Source organism: Lathyrus oleraceus, chromosome 4 (assembly GCF_024323335.1).
Source record: "Lathyrus oleraceus cultivar Zhongwan6 chromosome 4, CAAS_Psat_ZW6_1.0, whole genome shotgun sequence".
NCBI classification, from domain to species: Eukaryota; Viridiplantae; Streptophyta; class Magnoliopsida; order Fabales; family Fabaceae; genus Lathyrus; species Lathyrus oleraceus.
The window spans coordinates 306580776-306605772 of NC_066582.1; the positions used below are offsets into that span (position 1 = coordinate 306580776).

The 24997-nt window shown below is 36.5% G+C and overlaps 1 protein-coding gene across 1 annotated transcript; it reads right to left on the reverse strand.

The window, feature by feature from the left end:
• Positions 1–6582: 6582 nt before the first annotated feature.
• Positions 6583–7497, reverse strand: LOC127135476 (acidic endochitinase). The gene has a single exon (XM_051062169.1). The coding sequence runs from the start codon at positions 7495–7497 to the stop codon at positions 6583–6585; it is 915 nt and encodes a 304-aa protein (XP_050918126.1).
• Positions 7498–24997: the final 17500 nt, after the last annotated feature.

Here is a 24997-nt window from a genome sequence, read left to right on the forward strand (position 1 = left end):
CTCAAACACCCCTTCCAGTTGGCTTGTTTGTCGAGGTTGATTTGACCCCTTGACTAAAGCCCAGCCTTGTATGAGCCACTTGTTTGCATATAGTGTGTGTGCTTGCTCTCCTGTGCTTGTGTTTGCTTACTTGCTGTTTAGGCTAGCTTGCTTCCTGTGCGAGTTAGGATTAGAGACCTCAACATAGGGATCGTTTGCATGACAACTTCTAGGCTCGAGTCGTAGTCTCCCTAGTAGTCTGTTATCTCCCTAGTCTCTAGTTAGGATAGAAGTTTCTTCCCTGTTAAGGGGAACTACGTCGCCCTGATCCTCATACCAGATGAGGTACGTAGGCAGGAGATGAGCAGATCTCTCTGGGCGCCCTTTTTCTTTTTCAACCCTTTTGTGTGTTTGCTTGTTTGGAGTCTGACGTAAGTCCAGCGATTGGCAGTCGGTTTCCTGTGTTGTGTGTTTGTTTGGAGTCTGATGTAAGTCCAGCGATTGGCATTCGGTTTCCTGTGCGTTTGCTTGTTTTTTGTGGATAGGGATGTAAGCCCAGCGATTGGCATTCCGTTTCCAGTTGTGTGTTTCGTTTGACGTCTCAGCGTCTCTGTTTCAGTGTTTTGTTTCAGCGTGCGTTAGCCGAGCTACGAGTGCTCTGATTCTTCCTCTGGTTAGAGAAGATACGTATGCATAGGATGCGATATCCTAGCGAGCATGTTTGCTGTTTCCCCGAACTACGTCGAATCTGATGTTTGTGTCTGACAAACTACGTAGGCCCAGGATGCGACATCCTGCCGAGTCCTCTTCTTCCGTCTTTCATCTGTGTTTTATTCCAGTGTGTGCATTCTTTGAGCAGTTTTTATCAGCAACCTTATTCTATTCTTTTGAGCGTGGATCCCGTCGAGTACGACGGATGCGTAGGGGTGCTAATACCTTCCCTTCGCATAACCGACTCCCGATCCTATCAATCTCTGGTCGTGAGACCATTTCCTTTCCAGGTTTACTTCGAGCGTTTCCTTTCCCTCCTTTGGGATAAATAACGCACGGTGGCGGCTCTGTTTCTTTTTCCCGCCGGTTTTTCGCGTAATGCGACAGAGTGCAAACCAAGCGTATCCACTTTATCACAAACAAGCAAATACCTTCTGCTCCCATGACAGAGTATACAAGCAAGTGAACAGTAGCGCGCGAACGTCAATACTGTTCAGTAAAAACTACCAAACAAATACGCCATTTTTGAGTCGAACTACGAAGCTCTGACTTCCTTATTGCACGTATGGGGATACATAGGCACGAGGGCCCAAATCCTTGGCGAGCACACTAAATTAAAACTTATTTTCTCCCCCATCTTATCCTTTCATCTCATTCCAAATAACAAGCAACTTACAAGATAAATAAACATCCATACGCATTTGATACGAGCAAGTGGTTCCCATGGAGTACCATGGATGTGAGGGGTGCTAATACCTTCCCCTTGCATAACCGACTTCCGAATCCTCTCTTGGTTGCGAGACCGTTTCTCTCATTTGGGGTTTTATCGCTATTTTCCCTTTCCTTTGGAATAAATAAAATCTGGTGGCGACTCTGTATTTTTCGCGGCGCTTCAATCAATGACACAATTCCATTAGGAACCAGAAATTGTATTAAATCAATGACACAATTCCATTAGGAACCAAAAGTTGTATATTACATCAAAACCAAAATGGTACAAAATAACCTACAACATATGTATCATTGCATCAAATAATATTTTCTTGTTGTCTTGACTTTAAACACCTATAATTTCAAATAATAATAGTTGTTAGAAAATAACATTATTAGAAATTATAACATACAATAAATTATGAATGAATAATATAAAATACTTACTTGTTAATTTTCCCACACGACTTCTTGATGATCGTTACGAATAGCACGCACATCATCTCTATCAACTTTTTCATATGAAGTAGGCACATGTGTTGAATAAGAAGGAGTGGAAAACATATCAAAACTTTCACCACCACTATGAGGAATGAGTTTTCCTTTGAGAATAATTGACCATCTCTTCGATAAGTGCACAAGGTATGTCACATAAAAAACTTATTTTGCTTGAGTAGCCATGATGAATGGTTCAGTGTTATAAGTTACCTTACCAAGGTCAACCAGTGTGAATCCTAATTTATCAGTTTGTACACCATTTTTATTGGAAACCCAGTTACATTTAATAAACACACTTAGAAAATAACATAATAAATCTCCAAAATCTCCTCAATTACACCATACAATGCGGTGGTTGCCAAAATAGGATTTTTATCTTTCGAACTAGAGAAATACACGAGTTCAGCCTCAACCATAACCCCACTATTTTGTATTGTACTTCGATCATATTTTTCTTTTGTATAAAAGAAATAATTAGAAATGCAATATGCCGTCCAAGTTATCACAGTAAATTTTGGCATATACGACAACCATTTAATTGTCTCTGATGCATAATCATCATTAGAAATCCTCTTATTAAACCAACTTATGAATTCCTTGTGATGTCGTGTCAATAACCACTTGTCATTCATTCGGGGATATTTTTTATTTATAATTTATATTTGTAGCTATGTAAGGTTCAACTACACTAATATTATTCAAAATATTGAAATGTTCCTCAAGTACTACATCCCGATTCATTAACTTAACATTTAAACTTTGAGTACCTCTACCTTCAAATTTGTCATCACGAAGAGACTTTGGAATTCCAATACACTATTTTCAACAAATAGTTTGAACAAAACTCAAGAGCTTCTTCTGTGATGTATCTTTCAACGATCGAAGCTTCTGATCGGTGATAATTCTTCATATGTCCTTTAATTATCTTCATGTATCGCTTTATAGGATACATCCACCTTAAATAAACTAGACCACAAAATATGATTTCTCTGACTAGATGAAAAAGTAAGTGAACAATAATGTCAAAAAATGATGGAGAAAAATACATCTCCAATTGACACAATAATATTGCAGCATCTTTTTCTAATTCATCTAATTTTTTGAAATCAAGAACTTTACTACATATAATATTGAAGAATAAGCACGCATCTCAAAATTTTCACCAGAATATGCATCATCAACCTCAACACCTTTATTCCACAAAAGTTTTAAATCCTCAATTAATGGACTTAGATAAACATCTATGTTGTTTCCAGGTTGTCCTTGTCCAGAAATCATCATACTTAACATCATATACTTGCGCTTCATGCACAACTAAGGATATAGGTTGTAAATCGTGAGAAGAATAGATCACGAAGAATGGTTAGTACTCAGATTACCAAATGGATTCCTTCCATTTGTGGAAAGCCCAAGCCTAAGGTTTCTTGGCTCAAGGCCAAAATCTGGAAACAATGAATCGATTTTCTTCCATACAAAGAATCAGCTACATGACGAATGTTTCCATCATATTTTTTGTCATTTGCATGTCATCTAATATTCTTTGCGTCATTCACATTAGCAAAAAGTCTCTTTAGCCTTGAAATTATTGGCAAGAACCATAAAACTTTAGTAGGAGGACGCTTCTTACTAACACTGTCATTGTCATCACCATTGTTGTTCTTCAACTTGTAGCACGACTCACCATACTCTGTACATTGATCCAAATTTTTATAATCTTTCATGTATAATATGCAATCATTAGGGCATGCATGTATTTTAACATACTCCAAATCCATTGGACACAATATCTTCTTGGCCTCAAAACAACAATCCGACAAATTGTTATCTTTTGGTAGCATTTGTGTCAATAAATCAAGAAATTCTGTGAAACTTTTATACGACCACCCACCTTTTGCCTTCATATTAAACAATTCTAACAATGCAGACAATCATGTAAAACTGGTGCACCCCTTATATAAATGTGCATCTTTGTCGATACATAAAGTATCATAAATATGAGCTTTCATATAAGAAAATTCTCCAATAACATGAATCATATCTTCTAGTAGATCATCTATATCTTCATCATCTTCATCCATTTGTGGCGTCATATTTAGATTATTATCCGCTTCTCCATGTCATATCCATGTTGTATAATTTTGACATATTCCATTGCAACATATGTGATGTAATATTTCTTTCTTTGATCATTTTTTTATATTCCCGCAAGAAACACAAGGACAATAAAAGATATCATTATTATCGAGAACATTTTTTTCGACGAATTCAAGGAATTCAAGAACTTCATTCTCATACACCGGACCTAATCTATCAGCTTTCATCCAATGACGATCCATAACAAATTCTGAAATTTAGATCAAAAGACTAATGTGAATGACACACTAATGCTACACACACAACATCTTAATATGATTATATGCAACATGAACAATACACATGACAATGACAACACCTAAAGCATATTCATAAAATTGCAACACGAACATGGCAAAATGACAACATCTAAAGCATATTCACAAAATTTGAATAAAACATGAACAATACACATGACAATGTCAATGCCAAAACCGTTGATTCTTGAAATGCAATAAAATCCAACATCATTTATATGTTTAAAAAATAAAGCAGTAACCCTAGCGAAGAACATAAATATTCGTAAGCGTCAGAGAGAGAGAGAATGGTAAAATACCGTATTTCGAAAAGAATGACGATTTTGTTTCCAGAAATGATATTCGTTTCCAGAAATGAATGAAAATGGTGAAGATTTCGATATCACTGTTGTGTCATTGCTAGGGCACCCTTGTGTGTTATAAAAAAATGAGGTACCTTTTATGTTTTAAATTTGTGGGAAATAATTTCACAACAGTTGCAAGCTTCAACCGTAGTGAAATATGTAACATATAACCGCGATTGAATAAAACAACCGTAGTTGTTATATTTTTAATTTTCAAATAACAATAAATGTGAAGGGACACACACTTATTTTTATTGAAAAAATGGAAAAATGTTAATGCTGAGATTCGAAACTTGTCATCCAAATTCTATGACCACAGTTATTTTTAGTAACCGTGATGAAAAGTTTTTTAATAAAATATAAATAAACATGCGCGTAAAAAATGTGATATGACTACGGTGGAAAAATGGACGTTGTAATATTGTGTCACTGGAGGTATATTTTCTTGTAGTGAGGCAATGCAAGAAGAGATAAAGATGATCGAGAAAAACAACACATGGGAGTTAGTAAATCGTCCCCATGAAAAATATATCATTGGAGTTAAGTTGGTCTATAAGAAAAAGCTCAACTCTTATAACACCATACAGAAATACAAGGCGAGGCTAGTAGCTAAGGGTTAGTCACAATATCCCGGGATTGTCTACAATGAGACATTTTCACCAATAGCTCGTCTTGATACCATAAGAGCTCTAATAGCTGTTGCTGCACAAATCTGCCTTCCTCAACTGCATATTTGAAGAAAAAATCTATATGGAACAACCCAAAGGATTTGTGTCTGAAGGAGAAAAAATCAAATTGTCAAGACTAAGAAAAACCCTCTTATGATCTGAAGCAAGCACCACGAGCATGATATATCAGAATCGAGTAGTATTTTATGGATTGAGGATTCAGAAAGAGCAAGAGTGATCCTACACTGTACATCAAGTCTCAAGGTCAATACACTCTCTTACTTCTTTATACGTAGATGATCTTATCTACATGAAAAACAATAGTAAGATGATGATGAAGTTCAAAGAAGACATGATGAAGACCTGTTAGATGACTGACTTTGGTTTGGTGATTTACTTTCTCGGTATAAAGGTAAGTCAGAGAAATGATGGGATAGTCATCTCGCAAAAGAAATACACAAAAGGCTTATTTAAGAAATTCAAAATGTACGGTTGCAAACCTGCCGCTACTCCACTCGTAACATATTAGAAACTACAGAAGGATGATGGATGGAGCACCAAAAGCTTATGCATCCAGATACAAAAGTCTAATTGGAAGCCTCCTTTATTTTACAGCTACACGGCCAGACATAATGTATGCTACAAATCTTTTATCAAGATTAGTGTAAAGCTCAAGTCAAATACACTTACACCATTGTCATAAGATGGAGTATTCAAAAAGTTCAAGGCCCTTGTTGTGCTGCATATGCACATGCACATCCATATTGTACTGCATATGCACCTTCATATTGTGCTGCGTATGCACCTCCAACTCATACCATCGACACACAATTATCAGATATATGTGCAGACATAAACGGGCACCTCCAACTCATACCATATACTCTTAGGTAATACTATAGTCTCTAAAGTAATACAAGTAATGGTTTTTCTTTAAAATTTGACTACATGAACATATGGAAATTTTCTCATCAGTATTTATATTTTAGCGTTCCTGACTGAATGAAATGTTCCTAAAGATCGAACCCTATTTACTATCATTTTTATCTGCACAACAATTTTCAGTGCTTTTGATTCAAAAGATTCATTTCTATCTCTATAGCAATTTATCGTTATCTATCAGTGGAAAAAACTTGTTGGCACATTAGTAAGATCATGTTTCTTTAGAAGCACATAACACACGCAAACCACTTGCAACCATGAACAAATTCACAATTTAAAACCTTGCTCCAAACTATACAATATAATTTACATTCACAAACACGAGCAAGCAACTGGATTTCAAACATAGCTTTTAATGGAAGAACTATAACCACTAAGAACATCATAGTACCTAGACCACAACATAACACCCCCATATTTAGCAGAACCTTTAATAGCCGGAAGCACAATTGAAGTAAGATTATCAACAGGTATAAATCCACTCCCTGCCGCCTCTATAGAAGCCGGTAACCCCAAAAATATCTTCTTAACAGGTACATCTAATGTCCACTTCTTCCATGCATCTTCGAAGTTGCTAATTTCACCAAAATTGTATTGACAAGAAGGGTTATTATAGAATTGTACCCAAACATAATCAAAAAGTCCCGAGGAAAGCGCATTTCCTAACCAAGCATCGGGAAACGGACATTGAGGAGCTGCGGTTATGTAAACTTTCTTCCCACTATACCCTTTAAGGAACCTGGCAAGATCACTCCAATGTTGGTTTGATGACCCTCCTTCGATGTCAAAGTCGATGCCATCCAGAATAGCAGGACCGAGAGGACGAGACGATGAGTTTCCGCCTAAATAATTGTTCCAAAGATATGTTGCTACGAGGCTTGCATCTTGTGTGGATTCAAGTGGGTAGCTACCTTTGTCTCCTCTTAAAGAGAGCAATACTTTGATTCCTTTAGATTGACAGAATTTGATGTCTGAGGTTAGGGCAATGCAGCCATTGGTGCTCTGTGGATCACAGTGACCTGCTAAGTTAATCATTGGAATTTGGGTTGGAACAAAGGTTGGTAAGAAGGCTATGATCACATATTCATAGTTGCTTGTAGCACAAGTTTCAGATAAGGTTCCTTCATTACCATTTTGGCCCCAGTAGATCACAATGTTTCCAGCATTTGAACAATTTGCTAGAGCTAACAAGACTAATGAAAGGGTTAAGACTGAGATTGTTGATTTTAGTGCCATTGCTGATTTAGAGAACATCTGATGAAGGAATTAATGTTAGGCTGGTTCTATATATGCCAAGTGTTTGTGAAGAAGGGATTTTCTAAAGTTCATATTTTCCAATCCCTTCCGTTCATTAGTTTCCACATAAAACGTGGCTTGCCAGCCACTCTAATAAAATGTTATAACGATCGATGCTTACTTCGTGTATGGAATGTAATAATTTACCGATCATTTGGCATTATTGATCACATATGATACAATTAAAATAGAAGTCTAATGAAATAGAGTGCCAAACTAGCTAGACATAATTGTTTCTCTCGATAAACTAGACAAAAGAGAAGTCAAGTAAGTTTTAGACTTTTTTTTTAAACATGTAAAAGGGTAATCATATTTTCCTGCGGCGTTTTATGAACTTATACAACCATGTTATTGTTGGGTTTATTTAAGTGGAGCGAGTCACACTATTACAATAAATTTCTTTTATCTCTGATTCGTTGAAAAAGAGATTTTACTTCGGTTTAATATGTGATGTAATGAATGACGTTATGAAAATCTATTATTTTCTCTCTCATGTAAAGTTTCACTGAGGAGAAAAGTAAAACTGATCATGAGTTCGATCTCAGCAATAATATTTTTTAGATTTTCAACGAACGTCACTTCTCCACTAAGTTAGAATTAATACCCGATGGTAAAAATACCATTTTTACATAATTTTAGTTTTAATAAATTTGTTTCGTTTTAATTTGCAAAGTATCAAATTTGTTGACAAATCATGAATCTTCTTGATCATCATCAACAACAACAATAACAACAACAACAATAAATGGACTCACACTTGAGGGGGAGGTTGTTGGTATATCAAAGTGTGAGTTTGAGTCTCACTTTGGATAGAAAAGTGAATGTTGAACATCTTATGAGTGAGAAGACCGATATGCTTAATCCCTTAAGATTTTAGGTTAACATGTGGTGTCTCTCTCACTTGAGTGGTTGTTCCTAAAAATGCCTCATGATCCAACACATTAAACATTTCTAACAAGAAATTAGAAGAGAGCAGATTATAGTAAGGAATCAACCTTGAAATATTTTTCTACTCTTGCAATCTATTCTAGAGAAGGATGTTGTACTTCATGCAACAGATTTCATTGTCATTGTTTTCATTATGTTAAATTTATATTTCATCACCTTGCATTCAAGATGGATAATTGTGGCATTCACCTTCTAATTAACTAGTGAGAGTTTCACCTGAATCACTAATGTATCATGTGGATTGATTAGTTGGATATATCTTGATCGGTGTTACTTTATAAATAGACATAAAAAGTTCGTTACTTAATTTTTTCATCAAGTTGAACAAAAATTATTTACTCAATTGAGACCGACGTAATAAGTCATAAATAAAAAATAAAATAAATACACTTCTTTTCGCCTCAATTGCTAGCTCAACCGAGGTAATAGGTTATACAAAATTTTAAAAAAAAGTTAAAAGGTGCTAAAATGCAATTGTTGAGATTCGAAGATGTGTCTCTTGAATACTTTTCCCCTCTGTTGTCAGCTCAACCAACAAAATAAGTGGTATTTTAAAAAAAATAAAAATGTTACGCGTCTATGGTTTACACCTCGATTGTTTATTGGATGAGGTAAATGCTTTGTAATAGAATGTATTATTTGTAGTACTGTCAATTTAGGATTGGAAGAGAGAGAAAAGAATGCACAAAGATTAGCTTCAAAAGATAGAAAAGATGAGAGAAACCTATTCCCATTTTTCTGCAAGAAGTCTTAATAAATCAGAGATTTCAGATTCGTTAACCGTTGGGCCGAGCTCTGTTTTGGAGGGCAGGTTTGCAACACCTATATCTATCTTTTTTCCGCTCGGATTTTCAAAATAAAGTCTAAGCTGAGAGATATTAGCTTCGCACTGAAGCTGCGAATTTGGGTATTTTCAATTTCTTGTTTCTTATTTGTAAGTTAGTTTGCTTTGTAATTTTGCTGTTAATAGCACTAGTTTGTGAATCACTTTGAGACTATATTGTTCTATATAACAACAAATAGAATAATTCATATCACCTTAGTGGATTTTAAGGGCTCCTTAGTCAGATGTTAGGAATGGTATCAAATTGGATGAGGAACTTTTAGGACTATTTATATTTCTATCTTAGCTAGAGTTTTGGGATACTTTTAGAGTTCCTATCACAAGTTCTGCTCTTAGAGGCGTTATTTTTTAAATAGCTTAGGATGGTATTAGTAATGAGGAGATAAGAAGGAAGACACATGGTTCTTCATCTCAATCTGAGCTACTTGTCACTGAAAATAGGGGGAGAAGTCAAAAAGAGGAACCAAAGGATGGTAGAGAGAGTAACAAAAGCAAGTTGCGATACATGAATCTAGAGTGTCATTATTGTCACAAAATAGGACACATACATAAGTATTATTATTAGTGGAAATGGATAAAAATGGCAAGAATGGTGAGTCTAAACAAACAGATCATGAAGATCATAATGATGACCATGTTATTACTGCTACTAGTGATGATTTCCTTATTCTTCGTGGTCATGAGTTTGTTATTCTTGTATCAGACGAGGACATGTGGATAGTTGATAGTTGTGTTACATGGCATGTTACACCAAGGAAGAAGTTCTTCATATCTTATACTTCTGGTGACTTTGGAGTATTGAAGATGGATAATGATGGTGTATCTAAGGTAATTGGTGTTGGTGATCTTTGCTTGCAAACCAATATGTGAATGCAATTGTTGCTTAGAGGTGCCAAACATGCTCTAGATGTCCTCTTAAATTTGATCTCTGTGCATATGATTGATGATTATGGTTATGTCAATACTTTGGTTATAGAAAGTGGAAACTCAACAAAGGTAGCTTAGTTGTGGCTAGAGAGGAGAAGCTTTAAAAATTGTATTGGACAAAAGCTTTGGTTGTTGGAGAGAGTTCTGGCACTATCGACATGGAAGCATTGAAGGTGAGAAAAATACACAAGAGGGGGTTGAATTGTGTATGTTAATTCTTTTTAACTTCTGAATAACCAACTTCAGAATCTGAACAAGTTCAGAAACTGAACACAGAGTTAGTTTACAGCGGAAAGATAAACAAACATAAGCAGTAAGTAAATCAACACACAAAGTTTATCATGATTTCTCTCCTAAACTATGAGTATTCCAGTCCCCTTCTCACACAAGAGATTTTCACTATAATTAATCGTGATTACAACATTTCTCAATCAATCCAGCAAGAGACTTCACTGCTCAATCAATCCTGGAAGAGACTTTTGCTCAATAACACCTGAAAGATACTTCACTACTCAAGCACACAGGCAAGATACTTCCTTGCTCAAGAAACCTAGCAAGAGACTTCCTCTACTTTAACCAAATTAATTTAGTAGAAATAATTATAATTATACTTTGATAAACAATCATAAGTATATAAGTATTGCAACAACTACAATGTTTCTAAAAACTTAAGATTTATAAAATATACAAAGATAAGAAATCTTAGGAGCTTATGCAAATGAACAGATGAAACTTTAACTCAAAGTTTATTCTCAACGTGTTCTGTTAGTTTGTGTAGTATTTGTGTAACTTTCCTTTAAATTTCTAGCTTCCTTTTATAGAGATAGATAAAAGAGTCGTTGAAAAGTTGTTTGCACAAGAGAAACACTTTTAAATGCAGCAGCTCCAAGAGAGAGTCGTTGGAAGACAAATCATGTTAAGATCTTCAACCAGAGTGTAAAAACATAGTCCATTCCATACTAGGAATAAACCATATGAGGTGGAGAACTAGACAAGTCTCATAAGCTTTTCTTAAGCCTTGCACTAAGGGACTCTAGTTGACTTTTACCCTTAGTCTGGTGTTGACAAGATAGGTCTACTATGGGGACTGAGTACGGACCAGAGGCTAAGATTTTCAAGTTAAGGACTTAGAGTATGAGCTGCCACCAGAGGCAGAAGTATCATGATCAGAATCTGATCCTTCAGAGGCTGCTGATCCTTTTTGAAATCTTGTTCCAACAATCTCCCCCTTTTTGATAATGACAAACAAATGTATTTAAGAACAATGGTTGGTCAGTTTAGTTAACTTGACAACATCAAAGTATGGGGGTTATAAGCTCTCCTTGAGTCTAATAGTTCTAAGATTGGGTTTTGTAATCTCCCCCTAAGTCATATCCAAGTTAATTAAACTTATCTTTATAGCATAAAACATATATGTTCATATTTAAGCAATAAAATAGGTTCTGATGAGGGTTCAGGTAAATAAAAGTATTTAAAAAATACGTTAATCCTCTTAAATACTCGCATAATTTTCTCCCCCTTTTGTCATCAATATAAAGTGAATAAATACATGCTAGTATATATATATATATATATATATATATATATATATATATATATATATATATATATATATATATATATATATATATATATATATAGAGAGAGAGAGAGAGAGAGAGAGAGAGAGAGAGAGAGAGAGAGAGAGAGAGAGAGAGAGAGAGAGAGAGAGAGAGAGAGAGAGAGAGAGAGAGAGAGAGAGAGAGAGAGAGAGAGAGAGAGAGAGAGAGAGAGAGAGAGAGAGAGAGAGAGAGAGAGAGAAGAAATATATGGGAAAAATTAAATCTGATAAAAATAAATAAAAATAGTTTTCTTTTCTCTTTCCAAAAAAAATGAATCAAGATTTTCAAAGGAAAGAGAAATGACTTAGATTGAGTGAAACAATTTCTCCACTTTTCAAGATGGGCAGACTCACGTCTATAAGTTTCCAAGAATATGACCCATCATAAGTAATCATTGCAGTAATGAGCTAGAAGACCTAGAGTATCATTAAAGAGCATATGTTATTTAACCTCCATAGGTAACTTAAGAGACACTTAAGATACTCTATAAAATCACACCTCCATAGTCTGAAATCTCACATCTTCATCCAACTCTTTTCCATCTCAATCAATATGAGCACTCCTTCTAAAGCAGCCAAAATCATTGTCTCATCAGAGACCACAGTGGTTAGAGAAACCAACACTACTGCGGAGCACCACCAACCAACAAATGAGGAAGGCAAACCTTCTAGGTCAACCACATTGAGGGAGGTTCTTAGGGTGAGGGGGGCTTCCAAAAAGAAGAAGACACTCAGGAATAAAAATAAGATGAAGGTGCCAAAGAAGATTGCTTACTTTGACACTAATGAAGGTTCAAATGAGCGAGATATAGACGGGAAGACGAGCTTCTATGCTCGAGGATATTATTCAGATTTAGATAAACTAATGTAAATCAATCCTCTTGTGATTTTCTTCAAAATTAATGAAATATGAATCTTTTCTCAATGATACTTTTTGAATAGTTATATTGTTCCTTATCAAAGATCCAAACATTAGAGAAGAGGAAAAAAAATTCAACCAATTGAGCACAAAGTAACAAAATAGGTTTTAATTTTATCAGAGGATAAAATATTCCCAAATAATATAGTTCACATATAAACATATGAGAAAATGAGAAAAATAAATATATAGTCAATAAGTATTAACATAGATAAGAATTAGTTTCAAGAAGTTGAACACATAAGAAAGTATTATCAATAAATAATATCAGTTCAAGAGAAAGAATAAAGAAAACACAAATTAGGTTCTAAATTCTAAGCGTAAGCTTTCTTAAGAAGATTCATAACGACTTTAAGATCAACACCCATGATTTCTTGTCTGGTATCCATAGACTTCATCCTTTCATTCATTTCAACTTGCTTAATAACCATGGCTTGTTGAATAGCAGCAATAGAGGCCAACTTTGCTTCCAAAAGCTCATGTCTTCTACTAGAAAAGATGACAGATTCTGAAGTGGCATCCTTCATATTCTGAATAATAGATACAACAGAGGTTTGGACAGAATCTCACTTAGCAGTATAGGTTGCTGGGTTAGAAGTATAAGTTCTTCCATCAACAAAATCCCGCATTTTATCAAGAAAGATAGATTTAATTTTTTCCAGGTTAGCTTGGGTAGCAGGTGGAATAGATGAAGTGTTAGTTTGTGAAGGGACAAAGGATTGGTAATATTGGACATTTGGGTTTAGGTGAGTTTCAGGATGGAGAAGGTCAAAAGAGATATGTTGAGATTCAATTCTAGGTTCAGATGCAAATTGAACTAGGGATAGATCCTGAACAATGTGTTCAGTTTCAATATGATGTTCAGATGTAACTTGACCTTGGAGTTGAGTCTGAACAGGGCTTGGTTCTTTATGAGGTGTGGATTTTGGTGTTGGTTGAAGTGGTTGAGTTTCTGATGGAGAAATGGGTTCTAGTTGGGGTAAGGTTGCATGTTCAGCTTCAAAAGTAGAACATGTTTGGTTAGATGGTAAGTTTTGAGGAGAGAAGGTTTTAATAGGGATGGCTTGAATAAGTTTGATGATCACAAGAGAAGGTTTTAAAATTTTAAGGTTAAGGTGAGCATCAAACTAAACTTCATCATATTATGACTCAGAACTAGAAGAAGAAGTTTTCCCACTTGAAACATCTATGGGAGGTTCAAGCATGGTATTAGGAGGTGAGGGTTTTTCAGAAGCAAAAAATTGAATTAACTGATTTTGGACATCAGTGGATTCACCAATAAGGGAGTGAGGTGTGTTTTGGAGAATGATTGGGTGAGGGATTGGGTGAAGGTGTATGAGATTTGTGGTTTAGGGTGGAATAATAAAAATTATCTTCCAAGATACATTTCAAATTTATACCTGTCATCCAGTATTCAGAGTTTCTAAAGTAGCTAGATTTTCTTCTTCAATAGCCTTAGAAAGGACTTCTTTAGGAATACCAGAAGCTTCAGTCTCAACAGACTTTAACCCAGCAATAACTTCAGCAACCTTAACCTCAGTAGTCTCTATAACAATTCAAGTACCAACATCATCTTCCATCATAGTTTTATAGGATTCATGATGCTTTTCTGCATGCTCCAACAGAGCAGAGGCCAAAAATTGGGCACCCCTAAAAAAAGGTTCAACAACATTCTTCTGAACTGCAGCAACTGCATTGACCTTCTATCTCACCAAGGAAACACCAACATTTTCTTCTTCCTCTTCCTATTCAATCTCATCAGGAACAACAATCTTCCTCAATTTCCTCTTCCTTAACATAATATCAATAGAAGAACATTCCTTCTGAGGAGTTCTTTCACTTCTAGTCTTAGAAGGCATGAGCTCAGTAGATGCCATGATTTCTTCAATCTCTTTCTCAATCTCCTTCTTTTTCTTAAAGGGCTTCCGAACTACCTTGTGAGATTCTGAAACAAACTTCTTTCTCTTATTAGAGGATCTGAGCACTTCAACAGGTTTTTCAGGAAAATATTTGTATTTTATAATCACTCCTTCTTTAAATGTTTGTAGAATGTATAATCTGATTACTTTAGGATTGTTCATCTTGGTGATGACAGGATAATCCTCAATATAATTATAATTAGTGCATATAACTAAGAAAGGTACTTTTGAAGTCACGACAACACTTTTCTTTAGAAGCTTCATGTTGGCAAGAAAAGAAGCAGTCAAAATATTCCCATAAATCTCCTTCATATCCTCATTGTCAGGAAAAGTTTTAAGGGCATCAATTAGACGACCCTAATAAAACAGTTCAGACAATAGTCAAATATATTAAGCTTATCTTCATTCTTCAGGTAGAAAATGAAGTGCTTGTGATCCCATGAAATATGATCAGTGCTACCTTCTTTCGAGATCAGATAACTAATAAGAATTTTTAATAAAAGCTTAAAATCCTTTTACATGTTCTTGACCTTTCCAAACTTAGAAGAACATAAATTTCTAGAGTTATCGTACAAGCGTCTTTTGATGCCTTCTGCTTCAGGATTGTTCTCTTTAGTGTTCAAAACAAACCTTCCAGAGTTTGGTACTTTTAAAATCTTAGCAATAGTCTTCTGAGTGATGACAACATCAACACCCATCATTGTTGATATGATTTCTACTTCTTCAAACTACTGCGAACCCATTTCTTCTCTACTCGTCCCTTTCAAGGAATTGTATTATGTACCAATAGACTTAGCTCCGCAGATGCATCATATTCATCAAGTTTTTTAGCTCTAACCCAAGAATATTTTACAAGATAAGGATAAGTTGGTCTATTTAGCATATCAAAGTATGACGACCATTCTTGTACCCTGAAGTAGCTCCATAGGTTAAACCCATTATGATTAAAGGATTCAAAGTCAACAATGTGTTCCACCAAAAGCTTTAGATCATTCTGATTGATGTTCATTCTCTTGGGCTTGATAGTCATTATTTTACCATACTTGACAATCATGTGAGCTTGTTGAGCAGTAGATGAATATTCCATTGTAGAAGGAGTTTTTTTAGGGTTTCTTTTTGAAAAAGGATTTTTCAGAGGAGGTTAGAGAAGACAAGAGTGTGGAAAGTGAAAGAGAGAGAGATAATGCGTGCGTCTGATATGAAGAGTGATTTTGAGTGTAAAATAATTTTAAAAAATATAAATAAAACAAACATGAAAGAAGAATATAAATTGAGACAAACATAATAAAGAACTGATGATTTTTTACCCAAGAACAATAATCCACGTGTCAAAAGACATTCCAGATTTATGACACGTAAGAGGACGGGTGCTAGGGTCATATACAACAATTTTTTACAATAGTGTGCATATTAGAGGCAGTTAACCTTATACTTAGTTTCAGAGGCTGAGATGCTTTAAAGGCTAATATACATCAGATACTGGTTCAGAGCTTGTGATCATAGTAGCTTCTGGACATCATCAGACTATGCTACTGTAAGACCCTAATTTTGACCCTAAGATCCCTCATGGCATCATATCATTGCATATTGCATTGCCTCAAGGATCATAATATCTTGGCTCCTTACCTTTGGGTGGGAACTTTTGAGATTTGGTTTGAGATCACCAAGCATGCTTGAATTGTATATTATTGCTTTTCTTATTTTTATTTTCTAACCAAAAGCACAAAAATATGTCACTAACATCTCTTGTTTGTAGCTTGAGCAGTCATAAGATCCAAAGCTTCTAGGAGATCCCATGTGCATTGTTATGGCCAAGAGAAGATGAAAGCAAGCATGACAATGGTTCACAAGGCTCTCATCCATCAAATATGCCTCCCAAGTGTCTCAATTCACCATTTTGATCAAAGCAAACCAAAGGGTTTGAGGTTTGTTTCCCAAGGAAACCCTAATTCATCTGTGTATCAACTGTGCCTTGCTCATGAAGCAACCTCAACCCATGATCAAATACAATCAAGGGAAGTTATTTAATTCATGATATCATGAATATTTGAACTTATTTGAGTGTCATCAATCATCAATTCATCAAGATATGAGGTTTGGACTTGAGAAGTTGATCAGTCAATTCATTTGACTATTTTGAAATACACTGAGGCCTAACTTTTGATGTGTTTGTCAAATGGAGATGACCCCAAGATAAAAAATGTTCTTACGAACCATATCAACAAATTTAATGTTCATAAAAAATTTATTTGAAGCTTGGAAGGTCATCATCCATTTCAAGACATTATAGGTCATTTTGACTGAAACCCTAATTTTGGGTCAACTTTCCAAGGACATAACTCCTTCATTTTGCATGATTTTGAGGTGGGATTAAATTAATTGGAAATATTAAGATGTCTACTTCAAATGTTATGTTGAGCAAAATTTCAAAATCCTAAAAGAAATACATGTGATAATGCAAAACATTATAGGTCACTTTGGACCAAAGGCATTGAAATGTGAAAAAGTCCAACGTCAAGAGCCCATAACTTCTTCATAAAAAATCCAAATGATGCAAAATTTAAGTCTAAATTGATTGTATTGAAAAGATCTACAACGTTTATGTTGAAGATTTTGTCATTTGAAGCTTGTATCATTGAAACATAAGGGCTTGAACTTTGGCCAATTTTGAAAATCTCACATGTACATGTTTTGCACCCTACACTTCATGACCACTTTTCATCAATTTCCAAGTTTCAAATGGAGTTTTGATCAACATAACAAATGATCCTCATGCAAAAATATTTCCAACCATTACTCATGAGGTGGTGTTTCAAGTTTGGACATGGCATTTTCGAAGACATGAACACATTGGTGCAATTTTTGAAAATCAATTAATTTGCATTGCATGAGCTAAACCTGTACCATTTGCACGTCCAATTTGCATCTATTATTGTTCATCTGCCAAATCCAAGTGGAATTGGGCCCTCCATGCGCCTGTATAGGCCCATGCATGGAGGCCCTTTCCATTCATGCAATGGAATGATCATGCATTTCAGCTGCTTTTTCTATAAATACATTGCTCATGCCTCTCATTTCAACAACCTAAAGGCACCTCAAATGCTGCACAATTGATCCCTCTACCTCACTCAAAAGGAACTCACCATTTTCATTCTCAATTTTCAAATCTGAATTTTAATTTCCTCAGTTGATTTTCAGATCTAAAAGTTCCTAAACCTTGCTACCTAATTCCATAGAACAAACTGCAAGCATTAACACCAAGAGATTATGCCTTCAAACCCTGCTGTCATGCGGTGAACTGACTTTGGTGTGTTTTTGCTTTGGAAAGCAAATGTCGCGGATAGCAAGAGTCGCCACCGACTTTTCTTTTATCCAATAAGGAAAGGTGGAAAAGAACAGGAAAGACCTTAATTAGATTTTGGGTTCGGGAGGTACATTATACAAAGGGAAGGTGTTAGCACCCTTTGTATCCATGGTTATCCATGGGCTCTTAATTGCTTGATCACTTATGTTATTTTTTTCTTGTCTGAAAAAGTGTTTGTGAATTGTTTAGAAAATGTTTTGAAAAGAGAATTTAACTTTGTAATGATTCTTGTATGAATGTATACAAAGTGGTTATCTCGTTTAGTTTTGAAAGTTGTTTAGAAAAATATAACTCGGTAATGATTCTAGTATGAATGTATACCAAGTGGTGATTTTCTAAAAGATGTTTTGAAAGGTGTGAGGTGTGAAAAATGTTTTAGGTTGTGAGTCAGCAATTAAGGGTTATACCTACCCAAGGCCTTTATGGGCATTTCCTATCCTTATGAGGGTAAAACTGTCCTTACTATTGAGAAGTAAGTAGTTTTATCCTTTGGATGTAAAAGGGACATCGTAGGGTCATCGATTGGTCATTGAAGGCAACATTTGTAAGGATACCTTAGCATTCGAAGGGACAATCATCATTTAACCGTGGGCTACAACGAAGGGTCATCGAGGGACAAAATCATATATTCACAGGCAACATCCGAGGGACTATGATTTATTTTATAGGGACATGATGATTTAATCGAAGGGTCTTTGCTAAGTGTGTAACACCCTTCTAAAATACCCCAAATATTTAATTTAAAACAACAAATATATATCAGAGTAGATATGCAATTAAGGGTGTCACACAAACACTTCACACCATTCACCAAAATAACTGTCATGCTCTTTATTTAGTTCAAAACATAAAGCATTGCACAATACGCAGCGGATAGAGATCAAATCAATCATACAAAACATGTAACACATCACATGTAAACTGGTTCAACAACCAACAATAAAACAATTAAAAACATCCCGTCCCGATGTTACATCTACCAGAGCATGACCCACTAAGGAACTACACTAGGCTCCAAGTACTAGCTCCTACTCAATCACTGCTCGTTACCTGAAAAATAGTTGTAAGGGTGAGTTCCTCAATCGATATAATAAGCATTATAAAATATCATGCAATGTTAAGTAATTTAACACATTTCATCACCCTAATCATAACACACATTCAGTAACGGCACATCAACTCAAACATCATACTCAACACCAACATAAAGCACACGTATAATCTCAATTCATACTCAACACCAACACAAAACACACGTATAATATTGGAATACATCCATTCATATTATACGCCATACATACATTATGCAATGAGACTCCATGCATGCGGTACCGACTATTCGTGAACATATAGTTCAACTTCACCGACCAAATCCAGGTACGGCTACCAAGCTCACTAGTCCCACTCATTTGAGACCTAGTGACTCACATCACCAATTCCTCACCATGGGAATTAGCTACCACCCCAAGGGCTATGCTATGCACGCTAATCACCTAGCATGCAAACATCAACAACAGTCCAAAATGACTAACATCACTAATTCCTCACCATGTGAATTAGCTACCACCATAAAGGCCACATTATGCTATGCCAAATCACCTAGCATGCAACATCAACAACAATCCACAATGGACATATGCTCACACTCTAAGCCATAAAACAGTCCATCCACAATTACATACATAATATATACATTCACAACATTATGCATATTTTCACACATCATCAGCATGTTTATCACATAATCATATCATGTCATGCCAATTAATAATCACAGTATTAGCACACTCTACTAATACCTACACTGCTCAAAACAACGGGAAACGATCCCTACTATATCATACATCAGCTAAAATTACATTACTCAGCTGAACAACCAAAAACTGCACAACAACAGCACAGAAAAATCACAATTCTGCCCATACGCGTATTGCCTAGTCCCATACGCGTATGGCCCATTTCTTAGCCAATCCCATACGCGTATTGTCTGCCTCATACGCGTATGCTACGCGTACCACTTCCCCATACGCGTACCAACAGAGACCAAACCACGTTCAAAACATCATCTTCCTCATCCATACGCGTATTGCCTAGTGCCATACGCGTACCAGACCATCTCATACGCGTATTGCCTAGTGCCATACGCGTATGACCAGAAACCAGATTTCCAGATTTCCAGATCTGCTATGGTTTTCTCTACCACGAGATTCTTCAGATCCAACCTCCCACAGTCCAATTTTACACAGTAATCGTTCATATCATCTAACACGAATTATCCCCTATTCGATTTCACAAATTCTAACATTATTACATCTAATTCCTACGAATTCCCTTCAATTATAATCCAAATTTCGTTCATCCAAAAGTTCACAATTTCATCATGCATCATTCTAATCAGAGTCAAATCAATGGTTTATCACTACCCACGACATGCTATCCCATAATACCCATTAAACGACGATAAACCCCCTTACCTGAGTTAATCCGGCAATCCTTTAGCTTCAAGCTTTTCTCTTCTCCAACCTTCGTTCTCTTGCTCTTCCTCTTTGCCCTTTCTCCACTTCTCTGCCGCTTCTATGTTTTCACGTGAAAACCCTCTTTACCAAATGAAACTCTTTTTCTTATTCCAACTTATATATTCCAATAATAAAATCCAATAATATTCTAAATTATTTAATTAAATTAATAAATATAATATTAACTTAAATTAAATAATTATCTTATTTTATCGGGGTGTTACAACTCTCCCCCACTAAAAGAGTTTTCGTCCTCGAAAACATACCTCAAGCGAATAACTCGGGATAAGACTCCTTCATCTGACTCTTAAGTTCCCAAGTCACATTGCCACCTGCTGGTCCTCCCCAAGCTACCTTTACCAAAACAATCTCTTTACCCCGCAACTGCTTCAATTCTCGATCCTCGATCCTCATAGGTGATGTTTCAACAGTCAGGTTATCTCTCACCTGTACATCATCTACTTGGACCACATGCGACGGATCAGGAATGTACCTCCTCAACTGAGACACATGAAAAACCTCATGCAAATTCGCAAGTGACGGCGGTAAAGCGATACGATAGGCTACCTCCCCTATCCTCTCCAAAATCTGATAAGGACCAATAAATCGAGGTGTCAACTTCTTCGACTTCAAAGCTCGACCAACCCCAGTTATCGGAGTAACACGAAGAAACACATGATCTCCCTCTTGAAACTCAAGTGACTTCCTCCTCTTGTCGTGATAACTCTTCTGACGACTCTGAGCAATCCTCATCTTCTCCTGAATCATCTTAATCTTTTCCGTAGTTTGTTGAACAATCTCCGGTCCAACCACAACACTCTCACCGGACTCATACCAACATAGAGGCGTCCGACATCTCCTACCATACAAAGCTTCAAACGGTGCCATACCAATGCTCGAATGAAAACTATTGTTGTAGGTAAACTCAATCAAAGGTAAATAACAATCCCAAGCACCTCCCTTTTCCAAAACACAAGCCCTCAAAAGATCCTCTAGTGACTGAATCGTCCTCTCAGTCTGACCATCAGTCTGCGGATGATATGCAGAACTCAATCTCAGCTTAGTTCCCATAGCCCTCTGCAAACATTCCCAGAACTTCGATGTAAATCTAGGATCTCTGTCCGAAACAATACTCGACGGAATACCATGCAAACTTACAATTTTCTCAATATACAATTCAGCAAATCTCTCTAACGGATAATCCATTCTGATCGGAATGAAATGAGCCGATTTTGTCAATCTGTCAACAATCACCCAAATAGCTTCAAAATTCTTAATCGTCCTCGGTAAACCCGAAACAAAATCCATACTGATACTATCCCACTTCCACTCTGGAATAGCCAACGGTTGCATTAGCCCAGACGGCTTCTGATGCTCAATCTTTGACTTCTGACAAGTCAAACAAGAATAAACAAAACTCACAATTTCTCTTTTCATTCCCGGCCACCAAAATAACTTTTTCAAATCATGATACATCTTCGTAGCTCCAGGATGAATACTCAGGCCACTACGATGTCCTTCCTCAAGAATACTCTTCTTAAGTTCGGTAACATTCGGAATACACACCCGATTACCAAATTTCAAAGCACCATTCTCATCAACTCTGAATTCACCACCTTGACCTTGATTCACTAGAGTTAACTTATCAACCAAAAGCACATCGGATTTCTGACCCTCTCTAATCTCATCCAGAATACCACTCGTTAACTTCAACACTCCCAATTTAACACTATTGTGAGTACTCTCACACACCAAACTCAAGTCTCTAAACTGCTCAATTAAATCCAATTCCTTAACCATTAACATAGACATATGCAATGATTTCCGACTCAATGCATCAGCCACTACGTTTGCTTTACCCGGATGGTAATTCAAACCAAAGTCATAATCCTTCAGAAACTCTAACCATCTCCTCTGTCTCATATTCAACTCTTTCTGATCAAACAAATACTTTAAAATTTTATGGTCACTGAAAACCTCAAATCTCGACCCGTACAAGTAATGCCTCCATAACTTCAGAACAAATACCACAGCTGCCAACTCTAAATCGTGTGTCAGATAGTTCCTCTCATGAACCTTCAGTTGTCTCGAAGCATAAGCTACAACCTGCTTATTCTACATCAAAACACCACCCAAACCCAACAATGAAGCATCACAGTAAACCTCAAATGGTTCCGACGGACTTGGTAATATCAGAATAGGAGCAGTAGTTAACCTTCTCTTTAACTCTTGGAAACCTTCTTCACATTTTGAGTCCCAAACAAACGCTTGCCCCTTTCTAGTCAACATCGTCAACGGTAACGCCAACTTAGAAAATCCCTCAATGAATTTCCTATAATAACCTGCAAGTCCAAGAAAACTCCTTATCTCAGAAACTGACTTCGGAGCTTCCCACTTAGATACCGCTTCTATCTTAGAAGGATCAACAGCAACACCACCTCTTGAAATCACATGACCAAGAAACTAACCTCTTCTAACCAAAATTCACACTTAGACAGCTTAGCAAATAACTTCTTTTCTCGTAGAACTCCTAAAACCACTCTCAAATGTTCAGCATGCTCTTCTTCAGATTTCGAATACACCAAAATATCGTCAATAAACACCACAACAAACTTGTCTAGGTACGGATGGAAAATCCTATTCATATACTCCATAAATACTCCAGGCGCATTACTCACACCAAAAGGCATTACAAAATACTCATAGTGTCCATACCTTGTTCTGAAAGCAGTCTTCTGAATATCCTCAGTTTTCACACGTATCTGATGATACCCCGATCTCAAATCTATTTTGCTGAACACACTCGCACCAACCAACTGATCCATCAAATCATCAATCCTCGGCAAAGGATACCGACTCTTTATCGTCACTTTATTCAGTTGCCTGTAGTCCACACACAACCTCATAGTACCTTCTTTCTTCTTAACCAATAACACTGGTGCACCCCACGGTGACACACTCGGACGAATAAATTTCTTATCCAACAGATCTTCCAACTGACTCTTCAATTCAGTTAACTCAACAGCAGACATACGGTACGGAGCCATCGACACCGGCCTAGTACCAGGTACCAAATCAATCGAGAACTTAACTTCACGCTCTGGCGGTAATTCGTTCACTTCTTCAGGAAACACATCAGGAAAATTACACACCACGGCCAGATCGCAAATCACCAGTTTATCTTTAGCCTCCAAAGTCGCTAACAACATAAACAACTCTGCCCCATCTGCTACTGCCTCATCATAGGGAGTGTAATACTTCGACAACTCTGTGAACTTAGCAGCATACTCAGTAACAGACCGGTTGCCCTGCTTCAATTCTAAGAACTCTATCTCTTTCTTTCCTCTGACATCCTCTGGAAAGTACTTCCTCAGGAATCTCTCTCTGAACACCGCCCAAGTGATCTCAGCACTCTCAGCAGCTTCCAACTCAGAGCGGGTAGCAACCCACCAATCATCTGCTTCCTCTGACAGCATATGCGTACCGAACCTGACCTTCTGGTTATCGGCACACTCAGTCACTCGGAAGATCCTCTCAATCTCTTTCAACCACTTCTGAGCACCATCTGGATTGTATGCTCCCTTGAACATTGGAGGATTATTCTTCTGGAACTCACTCAGTTGACGAGCAGCTCCCAGTCCCACAACATTCGGATTTCCTCCAAGTACTCCAGCTAGCATACCCAGAGCCTCAGCAATCGCAGCATCGTCTCTACCTCTTCCAGCCATCTCTATTCTGAGAACCTAACAAGCTAAAACAATAGGTACGGATAGGGTTACACAACACCTATCACATACAGGGAAACAGAATAATTACGACTCGACTCGACCGACTATGCTCTGATACCACTAATGTAACACCCTTCTAAAATACCCCAAATATTTAATTTAAAACAACAAATATATATCAGAGTAGATATGCAATTAAGGGTGTCACACAAACACTTCACACCATTCACCAAAATAACTGTCATGCTCTTTATTTAGTTCAAAACATAAAGCATTGCATAATACGCAGCGGATAGAGATCAAATCAATCATACAAAACATGTAACACATCACATGTAAACTGGTTCAACAACCAACAATAAAACAATTAAAAACATCCCGTCCCGATGTTACATCTACCAGAGCATGACCCACTAAGGAACTACACTAGGCTCCAAGTACTAGCTCCTACTCAATCACTGCTCGTTACCTGAAAAATAGTTGTAAGGGTGAGTTCCTCAATCGATATAATAAGCATTATAAAATATCATGCAATGTTAAGTAATTTAACACATTTCATCACCCTAATCATAACACACATTCAGTAACGGCACATCAACTCAAACATCATACTCAACACCAACATAAAGCACACGTATAATCTCAATTCATACTCAACACCAACACAAAACACACGTATAATATTGGAATACA

Excerpts from the sequence above, each read along its gene's own strand:
- LOC127135476 (XM_051062169.1), bottom strand. The coding sequence starts at position 7,497 with ATGTTCTCTAAATCAGCAATGGCACTAAAATCAACAATCTCAGTCTTA.